This window comes from Cupressus sempervirens, chromosome 1 (assembly GCF_028749045.1).
Source record: "Cupressus sempervirens isolate cs-2001-9-10 chromosome 1, ASM2874904v1, whole genome shotgun sequence".
Taxonomy (NCBI): domain Eukaryota; kingdom Viridiplantae; phylum Streptophyta; class Pinopsida; order Cupressales; family Cupressaceae; genus Cupressus; species Cupressus sempervirens.
The window spans coordinates 811,356,601-811,370,517 of NC_143118.1; the positions used below are offsets into that span (position 1 = coordinate 811,356,601).

The 13,917-nt window shown below is 36.9% G+C and overlaps 1 protein-coding gene across 3 annotated transcripts in view; it reads left to right on the forward strand.

Annotated features, from left to right (window-relative positions):
* The window catches only part of ARP8 (actin-related protein 8), a 251,172-nt gene that overhangs the window by 164,040 nt on the left and 73,215 nt on the right, over positions 1–13,917 (forward strand). For all 3 annotated transcript variants that reach the window (XM_089790365.1, XM_089790359.1, XM_089790357.1), the window contains exon 9: positions 6,282–6,430. In XM_089790365.1, the coding sequence (XP_089646491.1) occupies positions 6,282–6,430 (149 nt within the window). The remainder of the gene's footprint in view (positions 1–6,281; positions 6,431–13,917) is intronic.

Genomic DNA, 13,917 nt, shown 5'->3' on the forward strand with positions numbered 1-13,917 from the left:
TTTGAAGATTTTCCGACTCTTACTAGTGGTCAAGTTTCCCAACTTGATACATCTTTGACAGGATTTGAACTTTTCATGACAGAATCTTGACAACATGTTCCTATGCCTACAGCAGTGCAAATTGAATCTTGTTCAGTCACTACAGATATACAATCTAGATCAATGCCAATGGTCTCCACTGTGCTTGCTTCTACAGATGAAAGTTTCAGCCTACCTGCATGGTTGAGTAGAATAACAACAAAGAGAAGAAAGGTGGTTGTTCCTCCTGACAATCTTCCTGTGAAGAAGACTAAATCCAAATCTCTGAAGGACAAGATTGTTTCTAGAATTTTGGTTGATTCTGACAAAACCAAGTATGTTGAGGTTGCTGAGCCTTTAGTAGATAAACCTGTTGAAGAATTCACTAGCTCTGATTATAAATTTACTAAGGTTGAAGTTGGAAGGCAATCTCGTTTGAGTTCTTTGCAAGATGCTCATGATGCATTGGCAAATGTATCAAAAAGCGGTCATGAGCTTTGGGAAAAGAAGAATCAATTGAAACAGGAAATAGCTCGTTTGAATGAGGTCATCCAAAAGCAATCTTCTCAGAATGTTGTTGCATCACAAACATTTAAAGAAAGAAGGTTGATTGAAATTGTTAAGTCTTGCATACAGGAAATCATTGTTGAAGGAGTTCGAGCTATCATAGAAACACTTGCACTTCTAAAGCGTATCAAAGAGATGAACAAAATGGAACTAAGCTTAATTTCTTCTTTGACTCAAGAAGCAGATAACCTGAAGGAAATCCTTCAGGATTGGGATGAAATGATAAAATTTGATCTAAATGCTATGGTCTCATGTGACGTTCTTCCGTCATGTGAAATGTTCTTCAGATTTCAAGGACTCATTGGTTACAAGGAAGAGACCTTAAGAAAGTTGATCACAAAATTGCAAGTGGCTCTTGAAGATTGTCAAGTAGTTGAAACAAGCCTTACTTGTGATTTGGAGCAATTGGGATGCCGTGTTACTGATAATCTTGGTAATCTTTTGGCAGCAGAGAGAGTGAATTCAGAATATACAGTTAGAATCAATGCTGATGTAGATTCTGAAGAATTTGGTTCGCACACAATGAAAAAGTTCGTTTTGTACAAATCCTTGACAAAACACTTGTTGGATAATACAATAGCAAATTCTAAAGTTGTTCAATCAGCATATGAGAATGCAGTGAGGATCGAAGCCATATCAAAGACAATGGAGATTGCTGATCTTCCTAAAGTGCGTGACGTCATTGTGAAATTCAAAGCATTAAGAAGCAATCTTTAAGATTGTTATGTAATTTCTACTTCATAGTTGTTTAAGATGCATTACATGATAAAGTGTAATTGCATGTAATGCGAATTGCATGTATGTAAAAGATGTAATGCGAGTTGCATGTGTAGTTGCATGTAACCCTTTAGTTTCTGTAGTTAGACTTGGTCAAAGTTGGTTGAGTTGCTCCCACTTTTTTCTCCCTCTTTTTCTCAACTTCTTTGCCTATATAAAGGAGTGCCCCCCTCATTGTAAAATCATCATTATCTTTATGCAAGAGAGCTCTGGAGAAATTGTGCCAGCAGAACTTTGTTTGTGTAGCACTATTTTGAGAGAAAGTGAATACAAAGGAGCATTTGAGACTTAACTTTGATTAAGTGAAATTGTTATTTGTGTGAATTGTAAGCTGTGTCTATAATTCATTCAAGTTACCTTTGATTCGTACTATCTTTTGTTATTGATATTGTATCTTGTAATTGATAGAAAAGAGTTAAGAAACAATTGAATCCCGAGCTTTGACCAGGAGCAATTGTGAAAATCCATAGCTAGAAGCTTTGTCTGTGGCTTGTATTTTCGTCTTAATTCACAAAATAGTTAGATTGTTATTACTTTTAGGAGTCTTTGTGCCCTAATTGTAAAGGTTTTACCACATAGAAGTACAACAGGACTTAGAGCCAAATTGGTACATTTTGGCTAGCTTTTGAGTTAGTTAAAATTTATCGGTATCACTGTTTCCAGCTCGTGATAGAAGTGTAATTAGAGATTCACCTTGCCCATTATTCGTCTTACGAATAAGTGGATCCTTTCTTGAAAGTTAAGAAGAAAGGATAATAGTAACACCTTCTTTATAAATCTCTCAATTTCTTGCTTACCTTGAGTTGATCCAAGGAACAGTGAGAAGGGGGAGCCTTCCCTTTAAGGTAGGAGAGACTCTGTCTCACATGCTGTGGCTGGTCATCCTATTTTGCGACTGAATTTTTACCCAAAATTGTCAGTTGCAAAATATCCACCCAACACTGAATATAGCCATCACAATCCAATGCCTGAAATTGAAGATACTGCATGTTGAAGCTGGAAGGAGACCAAAACTAAGACCTACTGCCAAATGTAGTCATTACTGTAAATAGTAATTCCTAAAAACTATTCAGTCAGTCAAAACTCCCAATTGATTAGATGGTGTCCAAAATGACAAATTGACACTTAATAGAAATAGTAACTTACTAAAAGTAGTGAGTCCCTAACAACTTGTTCAAAATCACTCCAGAAAGTGTCGTTCAAGTCATTAATTTGTCTAACACTAAATGCACCAGTGATGATGAAATACATCTTTGACTGACACCAATTCAAATAACCAACATGAGCTGTACTCCAAGAGAACAGGAAAATAGGGACATTTCAAAGTTTGTAAGAGTTTGATTCTTCATTTATTCGATTGCTTTGTTGCTGTTTGGCATTTCTAGACCTAGCCATCCATTCTGGAAGCATTTTGACACCTTCAAAATGCATATTTTGTGAGAACCTTAAAATATTTCTTGGCTGCACTTTGTTGGGATTTTGATATGTCATTTTATGAATTGAGAAATATTGAAAAATCAAATCATGAATTAAATTTGGGATTTTTCAGCTGTGTTAATTCTGAGTTTTGTTCATTTATTTGAGTTTGAGTTTGTAAAGGGGCTACAATTTTTTCTTTTTATCTGCACTATTATTGTCATTGTTTGTATGGCAAAGACTATTCAAACAACTCAAACCCAACTAGAAAAACAAAATGTCAGAGCTCAAACAAGATTGCATATTACAGTGGTTTCAGAGCTAAAAGGACATTTGATGCAATTATTAAAGCCAATGCTGCTTCTATTTTCATTGCAAAAGTAAGAATTTCGGATGTATGCATCTTCTTTCATTCAATCTGTTTTAATTAGCCTTTTATGCTTTGCTTTGGCTACAATGTCTAGTATAAATGCTATCATACCCAAAACACTCACTAGAATGCAAACCTATGTCATTGGTTTCTTCATCAGTATATACAATCCTACTAAAATTCAAACCCTAGTAGTCTTGAAAAATGGGCTTAAAAATTGCTCCTGATTTTTTAAAATTCTGTTATTGTAGTCTCCATAGCCCTATCCACAATTGGTAAAACCCTAGATATGGGTTTAAAATCAGAAAAAAACCTAAGTTGCCTGTCCTGGTCCATGTTTGGATTTGGATGCGAGATTTGTTTAAATTTATATTGGGTTGGGTCCATGTTCTTCTGCACTACACACACACACACAACAGCAAATAAGTTCATATGCAACTATGCTAATAAAGCAACATAGCAAATCACACCACCATATCAACATCTCAGCTCAAAAATAATAATATCAACATTAACAATCAGCTATCACTTTATCAAATATCATCAAAATCATCAAACATATCATCATTCTCCTGCTGTGGCAAATTAGAAGCACAAGGAGTGCCATTAGCATTGGTACTTGCAATCTTAGTCTCAAGATTGTGATCACCATCATCATCAACTGCAAGTGCATCAAGGTGGTTTATGGAATCATCCAATAATGCTTTGCCTCCCCTTTATTGTAGGCATTGTCTTTTGTGTGTTAGAAGCCTTGAGTTTGAATTCACTTAGACCAAGTCTTCTTCCTTTTTAGATTGTAGTCTTCTTCCTTATTGAGTGTATGTAGCATGTGCACAAATGAGATGTTTTATCATTTTGACCTTTTTAGTGGTCTATTTTAGGGTTGGAGGGTTGAATTGACCAAAATAGACAAAAAAACTTCTAAGTAAAAAAAAAAGACTGAAATGGTCACATTTCTTCTGGGTTCTGCTGCTCATGCACCAATTTGCTCAAAATTTTGTATGTTCTTCTTGGGTGCTTCACTGGGAATCCAAAGTGAATTCACAGGACCCTAGGTAAATTTTGGATGAACTGTGTTCGGACTAGAATTATGGTCAGACCAGACTGGGACCCTGGGCTGAATTCTAGTCTGGACCGGACTGGGACCCTGGGCTGTCAGGCAAGGATCTGGTAACAGAGGAAAAAACTGTTGTAATGCTTTAACTGTTGACCTCAGAAGAAATTTGTAAAAGGTACTTCCATGAATATGTGCCTTAGTTATGAGTAAAAAATTGGTTCTCCAAAAAAAAGAGACTGATGGTTTTAAACACAAAAAATTGGATGTTCTCGAACTGAAACAGTCACGATTTTTATTCTTTGTAGAAATGAACAATATAATATTTCACATAAAAAAACCTAGGATTTTCAACTAAAATCGGACCCCTCCCTTGCAAACATTCACGATTTTTCCCTTAAGCAATTTTATGCATCAAAAGCCCTTGAATTTTCTTTTGTACCAGGAATGAAAAATGTCCTTTCCATGCGACTTACTGCTCTGATACCATTTTGTAAAACCCAATAGAGTGCAAATTATTATTATTCTATCGCATATCACGACACTGATCACAATGAGGTTTATCTACTTATATATATTTATCTCCCTAAATTGAGGTTTGAGGATGAAACCAAACAAACATGTAAAAGTATAAACATGACATGATTCACCTGAAGCACTAAAACTAAAAGTGAAAATAGAAAACTCACTTAAGTCTCTAAGGTGGCTTCATCACAAAAGTATGCCTCATCTTCTCATAATCATTTACCATTTATTCTAATAACAAAAGCAAGAGTCAAGGTTTAAGAAAACTACTTCCTGTTTTTGAAACTGGTGACTGCATTTGGCAGTTAGTCAACAAGTTTTTGTGTCATATTTGTAGTAACTTGTGGTTTTTGGTGCAAATACTTGCTAGGAAAAAGGTAGAAGTAACTTGTGCTCTAATTGACATTGAGTATAGAATAGTGGATCTTCAAGTTATTGATCAGATGTAATAGTTGCTAGCACATTTTTTTCTTGAGTTGGGTTAGCTTCTGTATGCTTATTATTTACAGTGTAACCCGGGTGCGTGCACCCGGTGTGCGTAAGCACCCGGTGCGGGTGCGTCACGCACCCGAGTACCCCCGCCGGGAGTTTTTCTGTTGCCGCACCCCCGCCGCACCCGTCAAGCACCCGGGGGGGACGCAGTGCTTGGGTGCTTGGGTGCTCGGGTGCTTCCTGGGTGCTTCTCGAGTGCTTGCAGGGTGCTTCCTGGGTGCTCGCGGGGTGCTTCCTGGGTGCTTCCCGAGTGCTTGTAGGGTGCTTCATGGGTACTCACTTTGATATGGCTATAATACATTATTATTATTTCATTGTTTCATGCTATTCGGCTCATTGTCATCATGAGCATCTTTATGATATATGATATTCATAGAATCATATTTGAAGAATGAATTTTGAATCTTGCATCTTGAACTAAGTTGATTTGTTAAATGGTCATTAGTAACGGTTATGAAGTTTCAAGTTTCAAGTTTGAACTTATGGTTTGTGAATCAAATTTCAATTTTCTCTTTTCATTGTATTCAACTATATTTGGTATGTTAATGTTATATAATATATTGAAGTATCATTTCATAATTAGCATTTTCAGTCATATATATTATATATATACTATGCAACCCCCTCCCTCCACTCCCCCTCCTCCCCTACCCCCCCACCCCCCCTCCGCTCCCCCACCGCCGCACCCCCGCCATCCCCCCGCCGTCCCCAAATTGAGGCTTTTTTTTTCCCGCACCCGAAACTCGTCCCGATGTCCCCCCGCACCGCCGCACCCCCGCGCCGGCGTAACACTGATTATTTATAAACAGATCTACCATTTCCTTAAAAATCTCAAGTTCACATTCTTACGTTACACACTGTGTAGTATCTAGCATGCTTGCATAACATACTTTTGAGGGTGTACTTATGTTATCATAATTATCCTATCATGTTTGAGTTCTGTATTGATGACTTCATGTTGGTGAATACATTGCCATTTTAGTTTCAAAGCTGCATATGTATTCATAGCTCAACTGCTTGGAAGAAACAAACTGTTACAGCTCAAAATGTCAAAACTTGCAGAAATTGTGTTATGTGGCTGAAGATTATAATGCAGAAATGTTGAAGAATACAAAATCATCCTATTCAGTTGGAGATGAAGGGGTGTTTACTCTATCACATGAGCGTTTCCAAGCAACAGAGGTCCTTTTCCAGCCTCAGCTTGGTGGCTTGTAAGAATCACTCTTGTATTTATATTTCTTGTATGGGATAATGAAATAAAGGGGGCATTACTACAAAGCTGTGTTGAATTCATATTGGTTCCCAGTCCATAGGTGTTATGGGTAGTGCTCTCAGCAGTATCTTTATAATCCGTGCTTGGTCCTTACTGATGATTTAATGTTTAAATATTATATTTCTCACATGAATCACAGGTAATACGTAGACAGAAATGTGATTCCATGTAATGATCCACAGATGATTTTTTTTGCTGTGAATGTGACGAAGAACTAAAGTGTGTATTCTGATGAGTTCCATGCCTTACCATCTCTTTACTTTGTTTAGCTTTGAATAAAGGCACTTTTGTTCAAATTGACTTTTCCAATTACAAAGTTTCCATTTTGAGATGCATTTCTATTCTATAAGTTAAGTTACCGATTCTGGTTCTGGTTCTGATGCTGGTGCGGGGTTCTGATGTGTATTATATTTTATAGAGATTTTGGATGCATATGTGTGTGTGTGTGTCTATATATATATATACTTTAATTTTGTGCGATTAAAGCATTATTTCTAGAAATCAGCCGCACTCGCAATGCTAATTCAAGTAACGATCTCAGTTATCACACCCAGATTGTTTTTAGACTTGCTCGCTGGTATTTATCTGCAAGCTCTAGCGTAGCAATACATGTGTCTCCCCAATGACTTCTTATTATTTCTGAAATTTAAACCGAACTGCTGGATTTTGTGAGTCTGAGCACTGCAGAGTTATCTAGGAGCTCAGATATTGACAAGCAATGCAGTTTCCAATGTTATATTTCAATTTGGGCTCATGCATTAGCACCTAGAAACACCCAGTAAATATTATGAAAGGAATGACTTGTATTCTGCAAATTGAAAGCATTTGGATCCCAGTAAAATAGCATGAAAGGAACGAGAGAGCATCGGTGCAGAATCCAGGCACATCCGTGCATCCGTGCGCACCAGCACCAGCATCCGGGACAAACCTGAGCGCACTGTATCTAAGTCTATAAGCACACACTTAAATGTGGCACTAAATTCAAATTGTTAAAAAATAGAAAGGCAATATTTTGTTGTCAAGAGTTGTGCGTAAGCAATAGAAGTGCACATTTATGAAAAACAATCCCATTTTAACATTTCAAAAAGGAAAAAACTTAATTCTATATAAGTTTGTTAAAGGGAACAACTGCATTTTGCAACAAACCCAAAATGTTGTTGTGAGCTGCAAATGTGCTAGTGTGCTTGTGGTGTAGATGCAATCCCTGCCAAATCAATATTCAAATACAAATAACCTTTGCAAAAGTGCATGTGGTATTTAAGAGTGTGCACCCTTGAAGGTGATGATGTTTCAAGTGCAAAATTCAAACCCATTATAATGATGCATGCACTTGAGAAAAATAATTTCTAGTTGATATATCAAGGGGCACACTTAAAAGGAGACTTGAAGTTGAAAAGGCAATGAAAGCAGGTCCAGGACAGAGGACTTCAGCAGATTATAAAACTGGAGCAGGTTCTGGCCAAAAAATGTCAATGTAAGATTGTATCAGTTCTTATAATTTTTTCTACCTACAGCTGAATGCCATGTACAGAAGAAGATTTGTTCATTACACAGGGCTTTGACAGCCTTCAGCAGTGGCAAAGTGCTATTTTTAAAAGAAAAATGATAAAATCAGGAAAGCAGCAGTAATCAGAGTCTTTTTCTTTGTGCTTAAAAAGTTCAATCTATGCAACCTTTATGTGTACTTGCATCATTTAGTTTTTTCGGTTAGTTGAACATTCCAAGCATGTAGTTGAGGTTTTCATTAAATTTTAAAAAGCAGATTTTTTAAAATTTCTTTGCATTGAAATGTGTCATCCTTTTGCTCTTAGTGTATAAAAAAATATACAATTCTAATTTATTTGGCATGGCTGTAAACCATACTAATGAAAAATGGTAATAGTAAGCATATATTTTGTAAATCAGGTTAGCATTAATCATATATTTTGTATATTAGGTTATTTCTTAAGGATGACTATAATGACCTCTATGATTTCATCTTTCGAATTTTCTCTGTCCTCTGGGATTTTCTCAATGCTGACTTGAAATTGATCGTACTTGATTGTATTTGTGGAGTTGATAAGGTTGTCTTCATGTAGCTAGCCTCTTTCAAAGCAGACTTGGATTTTTGGAGGCAATCCAAGTTGAAAAGAGAGTCTTTCACTTGTAGACTTTGATTCTTCTTCTTCTTGGATCCGTCCTTGATCTTGATTTGAATTTGAATTACACTTTGATAACTTGACTTGAAACTTCTTCTCATCTGAAAGTGCTCAAACTTGAACTATCCTCTTGAAGCCCTTTGAAGTCTTTGATTGTCATCTTCCCATTATCTCCATCCCTCCAAGTGCCTTCTATGGTCAACCCATACAAAACAAGGAGAGAAACTGCATCAAGTTCATGGGATGACAATCAACAATTTGCAACAAATCTGAAAATTTCATGAAAGAATTCACATCATATCTGACGAGGGTAGACTAAATGATTGATTGTCCCAAGCTGGAAGCTGAATGTCTTTACATGTCTGCTTTCCCATTAATTACACACCCAGATTTTGTTGTTCGATCATATTTAATCCCTGATTTTTGGCAAAATTGCCTGCTACAAGAGGTAAATCCAGTCAAAATCGCTGTTACAAGAGTGGAATGCACTACCCGTTGGGTCTGTGCCCAAAGTAATGGGAATGGCAGGGCTTGGACCTGCACTTTATTTATATGATTTGCTGCCCAACCTCTTATATAATTTCGCTGCCAAATGAAGAGATTCGCTATTGATCAGCAGAGGTAAGGTTGCTTGGTTTTGGATGTAATATGAGATGACTAGGCCACCTTTATATATGATCTTGATGAGTTAATGGGTGTGTCAACCTAGGAAGGCACCTTGGTGCTTTGCAGCCAAAAATTGATTAGGTGTCTCAGAGGATTAATCATTTGGGAGGGCCAAAATCCAGCCCTCTCAAAGGATTCTAATAGTTGAGTTATACCAAACTGCATCCAATCTCCTTGTAAATTTGACTTGCAATGCTGCCTAACTTTACTTCTATTCACCTCAACTTGTACTACGGTTTGAAATGGAGAGAGAAAAACATAAAATTAGAGGTCAGAAATTCAGTACCTCAGAGAATTAATCCTCTGGGAGTGTTGAAATCCGACCCTCTCAGAGGATTCTAGCACTTAAACTTGATCAAAACATCCCCCATTTTCACCAGTCTTCAACTCTTTCATGCCTAAATTCACTTCAAATCACCTCAAGTCACATCAAGTCTCGAGGAGAGATAGAAGTGTGAATTCTATGGTAGGAAATTGGGGGATGTAGAGGTCAAAATTCTTTGGGAGGGTCAGATCTGATCCTATCAGAGGATTCTAGCACTTAGTCATTTTTTCACTTGGGGACAGGAGGATTTATACAAATATAACATTTATAATTTAAGTTATATTTTTATAATTATTGTTAGGATGTTTGAGATAGGTTTCAGTTCATAGGAGTTAAGATGTAGATTTTGGATTTTTGGGGTTTTTCTAGAAATTCCAAACTCAGCCAAATTTTAGGATTTATCACATTTTCAGCATTCTTACCTCTGATAATCTATCCTAGCTTTCTAAGACCAAACTGAATCTAGACCAAAGATTTTCTAAAGGTTTTAACTCATTTCATCCCAAATCCTTTGGTTTATATTCCAAGTTCCTCACAAACTTAGCTCAATGGTTTCTCATGCTCTAGATAACATGACTTCCCAATAGACCAAAGTTGTTCAAACTCACTCTTAGACTTAGAGACTTAAAAATGTTGCCAACTATGACTGCCTAAGACCATCTAAGACCACTACTCCTACTAGAGAAAAATGAGGGGGTCCCCATTTGCAATGAGGTGATGGTGGGAAAATCTTGGGACAATTACTTAACATGCTTTCCATGAAGATGGCCTTCTTAATCTTTGAGAAGATGCTTCAGTTAAGTATGTTTAGGAGGGTGTTTCTTAGGGGGTGTAAAATTGTGTTGGACACCATTTGTAGAGCTCTTAGTATGGGGGTTTATACATTTGTCAAGAGCTTCATCTACATGTAATTCACGCAACACATATCTTTGACCTCATATCGTGAATTGGAAGTTTTTTTGGGCAAAATCTTGTTTGAAGTGACTTATATGCTTCACCCACTATAGGCCGAGTATCACGTCCATTTTTTTATTGTTCTTCTAGACCGAGTGATCCTTTATTGGTCTCGGTTGCTCGAGGGAGTGTTGTATGAGTTAATACATTTATCAATTGGGTGAGTTTGTTTTCTAGCATCCTTTGTTCATTCAAGACTTGGTCTAGTTTGTTAGTAATGTTTTCAACCTTTCTCATTAGTGCATTACCTTTTTGTCATGCTCTTCTTCTGTTGTATGTTATGATTTTGTTTTGGCTCATTTACTTCTTAGGTGCGGCTCTGATAGCAATTGTAATGTCACATTTTTCAATAATTTGGAACACTACTGAATTCTTCACAACCTTTTATGAGCAATGTATTCGTGTTTTGTCTAATCAGGCAAATGATTAAAAATCTGATATGGCTGACTAGGACTCAATTCCAAATGCATGCACAATATAATAAGTATATATTCAATATTTTATATACAGAACAATTATGTCAGCATAACAATCAATATCAAAATGATGTGTTTTTGTTTTCTATTTTTGATATATAGGAATTATGTGCAATGATTGAGATTAGTCTCAGTACCTTTTACTGCTTTTCGTGTTTGATTTGTAATTATAAATATGTAACTTCATCAGGTCATCTCTGATATGTCGATTAATATGTGCTCTGAATATTGCTTATAGGGCTGTCTGATAGGATGCTAATAATATACTCTAAGATGTTTCTGACTAAAACTCTATTTGCTTGCAGCAAAATGTGATGCATAAGGCAATAGGTTCTTGTATAGAGTGATCCTTACAAAATAAAAAATAAATAAGTGTTCTCCAATATAATTGATCGAATGAAGCAATCAACATAATATGTAATGTTCCCAAGGTGAACTCAGCTTGAAAGCGATCTCGATCCAAAGGAAAACTTGATCCGAAGGGAAATTCAGTCCGAAGGGGGAACTTGATCGTTAGGGGACCTTGATGTTCTCTTCTGGCTATAAACTCTTATTCACTATCCATAGGTTGGCAGGATCGAAGCTTTGATACCACTGTAATGTTCCCAAGGTGAACTAGCCTGAAAGTGATCTCGGTCTGAACGAAAATTTGATCTGAAGGGAAAATCAGTCCGAAGGGGGAAATTGATCCGAAAGGGATCTTGATCTGAAGGGGATCTCGGTCTGAAGGGAAACTCGATCTGAAGGGGACCTTGATTTGAAGGGAAACTTAATTCGAAGGGGGAACTCGATCAGAAGGGGACATTGATCCGAAGACAATTGCTCTGATATCACTATAATGTTCCCAAGGTGAACTCAGCTTGAAAGCGATCTCGGTCTGAAGGAAAAATTGACATGAAGGGAAACTCAGTCCGAAGGGGGGCTCGGTCCGAAGGGCAACTCGATCCAAAGGGGACCTTGATCTGAAGGCAATTGCTTTGATACCACTGTAATATTCCTAACTAATTATTTTCGTCTACTGCAAAAAAATAACAATGAGAAGTAGATGGAAGTGGTCATACGACCTGAAGGACAACCACATAGGGGAGTTAGAATGTCATACGGATGAACTGGCAAGTATATGCAAGGAGTCGTATAGTGAGGAGTAGGGGTGAAGTACGGTCAACTGCAGTTTGACGGCCGTACAAATGTGTTCAATAGACTGTATGGTAGGAATGTTTCCTGGTCGTACAGTCCACAAGAAAATAGGCCATACGGTAGTAATGATGCAGGGCCGTACAACACAAAGCAAGTCGTACGGTAGCTTGGAAAGGAATGCCTAAAGGGAGGGGTCGTATTGTGATGCACTGAGTTGAGGGCAATGGAGAAGGGTGGATGAATGGTGTAACAACATAGAGTTTAACTTAAGATAAACAAAGAGATTGAATTACCCAATACATACAACAGACAATTGATCAAATTAAATGCGGTGGTTTCTTCAATTTGCAATATGATGGTGCTCCGATTTGCCAGATCCGAACAAAGTATTACAAGCGATGGAAAAGACAAAATAGGGTGAGGGTTGAATCCCACTGAAACTGCATGAGCCAAATAGGGAAGATCTTTCACTTCGGAAATGGCGAACAACAGAGAATCCCAACGAGAATTCATAGTACAGAGAAAATAATCCAAGTAGCATACCCAATGACTGCCTATAAGCCGTGTTTAAATACTCGTTGGGGAAAACTTTTTGACGGTGTGTACAATGATAGCCGACAACAACACAAACTATGGAAACAAAACAAAAATGGGTCCGAGATATATTAAATTAGTCGACCCATTAACAATAGTTTGATTAATAATTTATTTTATAATGGGAACATTACATAATATATGTGCAATTTGAAAGGAAAAGTAAGAGGCGTGTGTGGAGATGCACCTCTCTTGATTGAATTATTACCATGATATTAAGGTAATCAAGTGTTTAACCAATTATCTTATTAATCAGACCATAATGCTCTTTTTATAGGCTGAGTATTGATAATTACAAATGTGATGTGATTTATATGCTAACGTGGTAATGTGATTGTGATGCAATTATATGCAAAAGGTAATGCTGAGTAACAATATGGAACTTGCAACATGTGCATATGACTAAGAACTTGGCACGATCATATGAATGATAAGTGGCATTGATTTGTTATTGCATATATGTATGATAATATGATGCAACTGTTATATATATATATATAGGCATGGTAGTTTTATGACTGTTCTTTCTATGGGCATGACAAAATGCAAATAATGTATGATCTATCATAGATGTATGAATGCAGGTATGTGATGGCAACTTTGATCACCATATGAATGAAATGCATAATAAAGGTGATTACAATATAAGGGGTTGATTTATCATATCATCATTCCCTCTTATAGTCATTATGCTATGGTGTGATTTATAAGTGATCTTTTTAGGTCACTCATAAATGGCATCATAATCATGTTAGCTACATGATGGATGGATGCCATGGTGATTGCCAAGCTCATCAATCATCACAAACTTTATTGCTTTTCTAGAAAAATGTATATTATGTACAAGGACAAGGTTTGTCAATCCTTGTCAAACTTATTCAAAACTACAACTGGTTTCCAAAATGTTGGGGATATCACAGAGGCCTTAGTAACAAGGTAGATCAAGTTCGGAATGAACAAAGGGAACTACAAAGCAAACTTACCCAGTTAATATACATGTCAACCCATACAACACTAGTCGAGGAGCAAAGAGCAATAGGGTACCAATTAGGAGAGATAGATAATCACAAAATGGAAGTCCAAGGATACAAAACTCCCATCCAGGAATTTCCATTGTGACATTGGACGAGGGTCA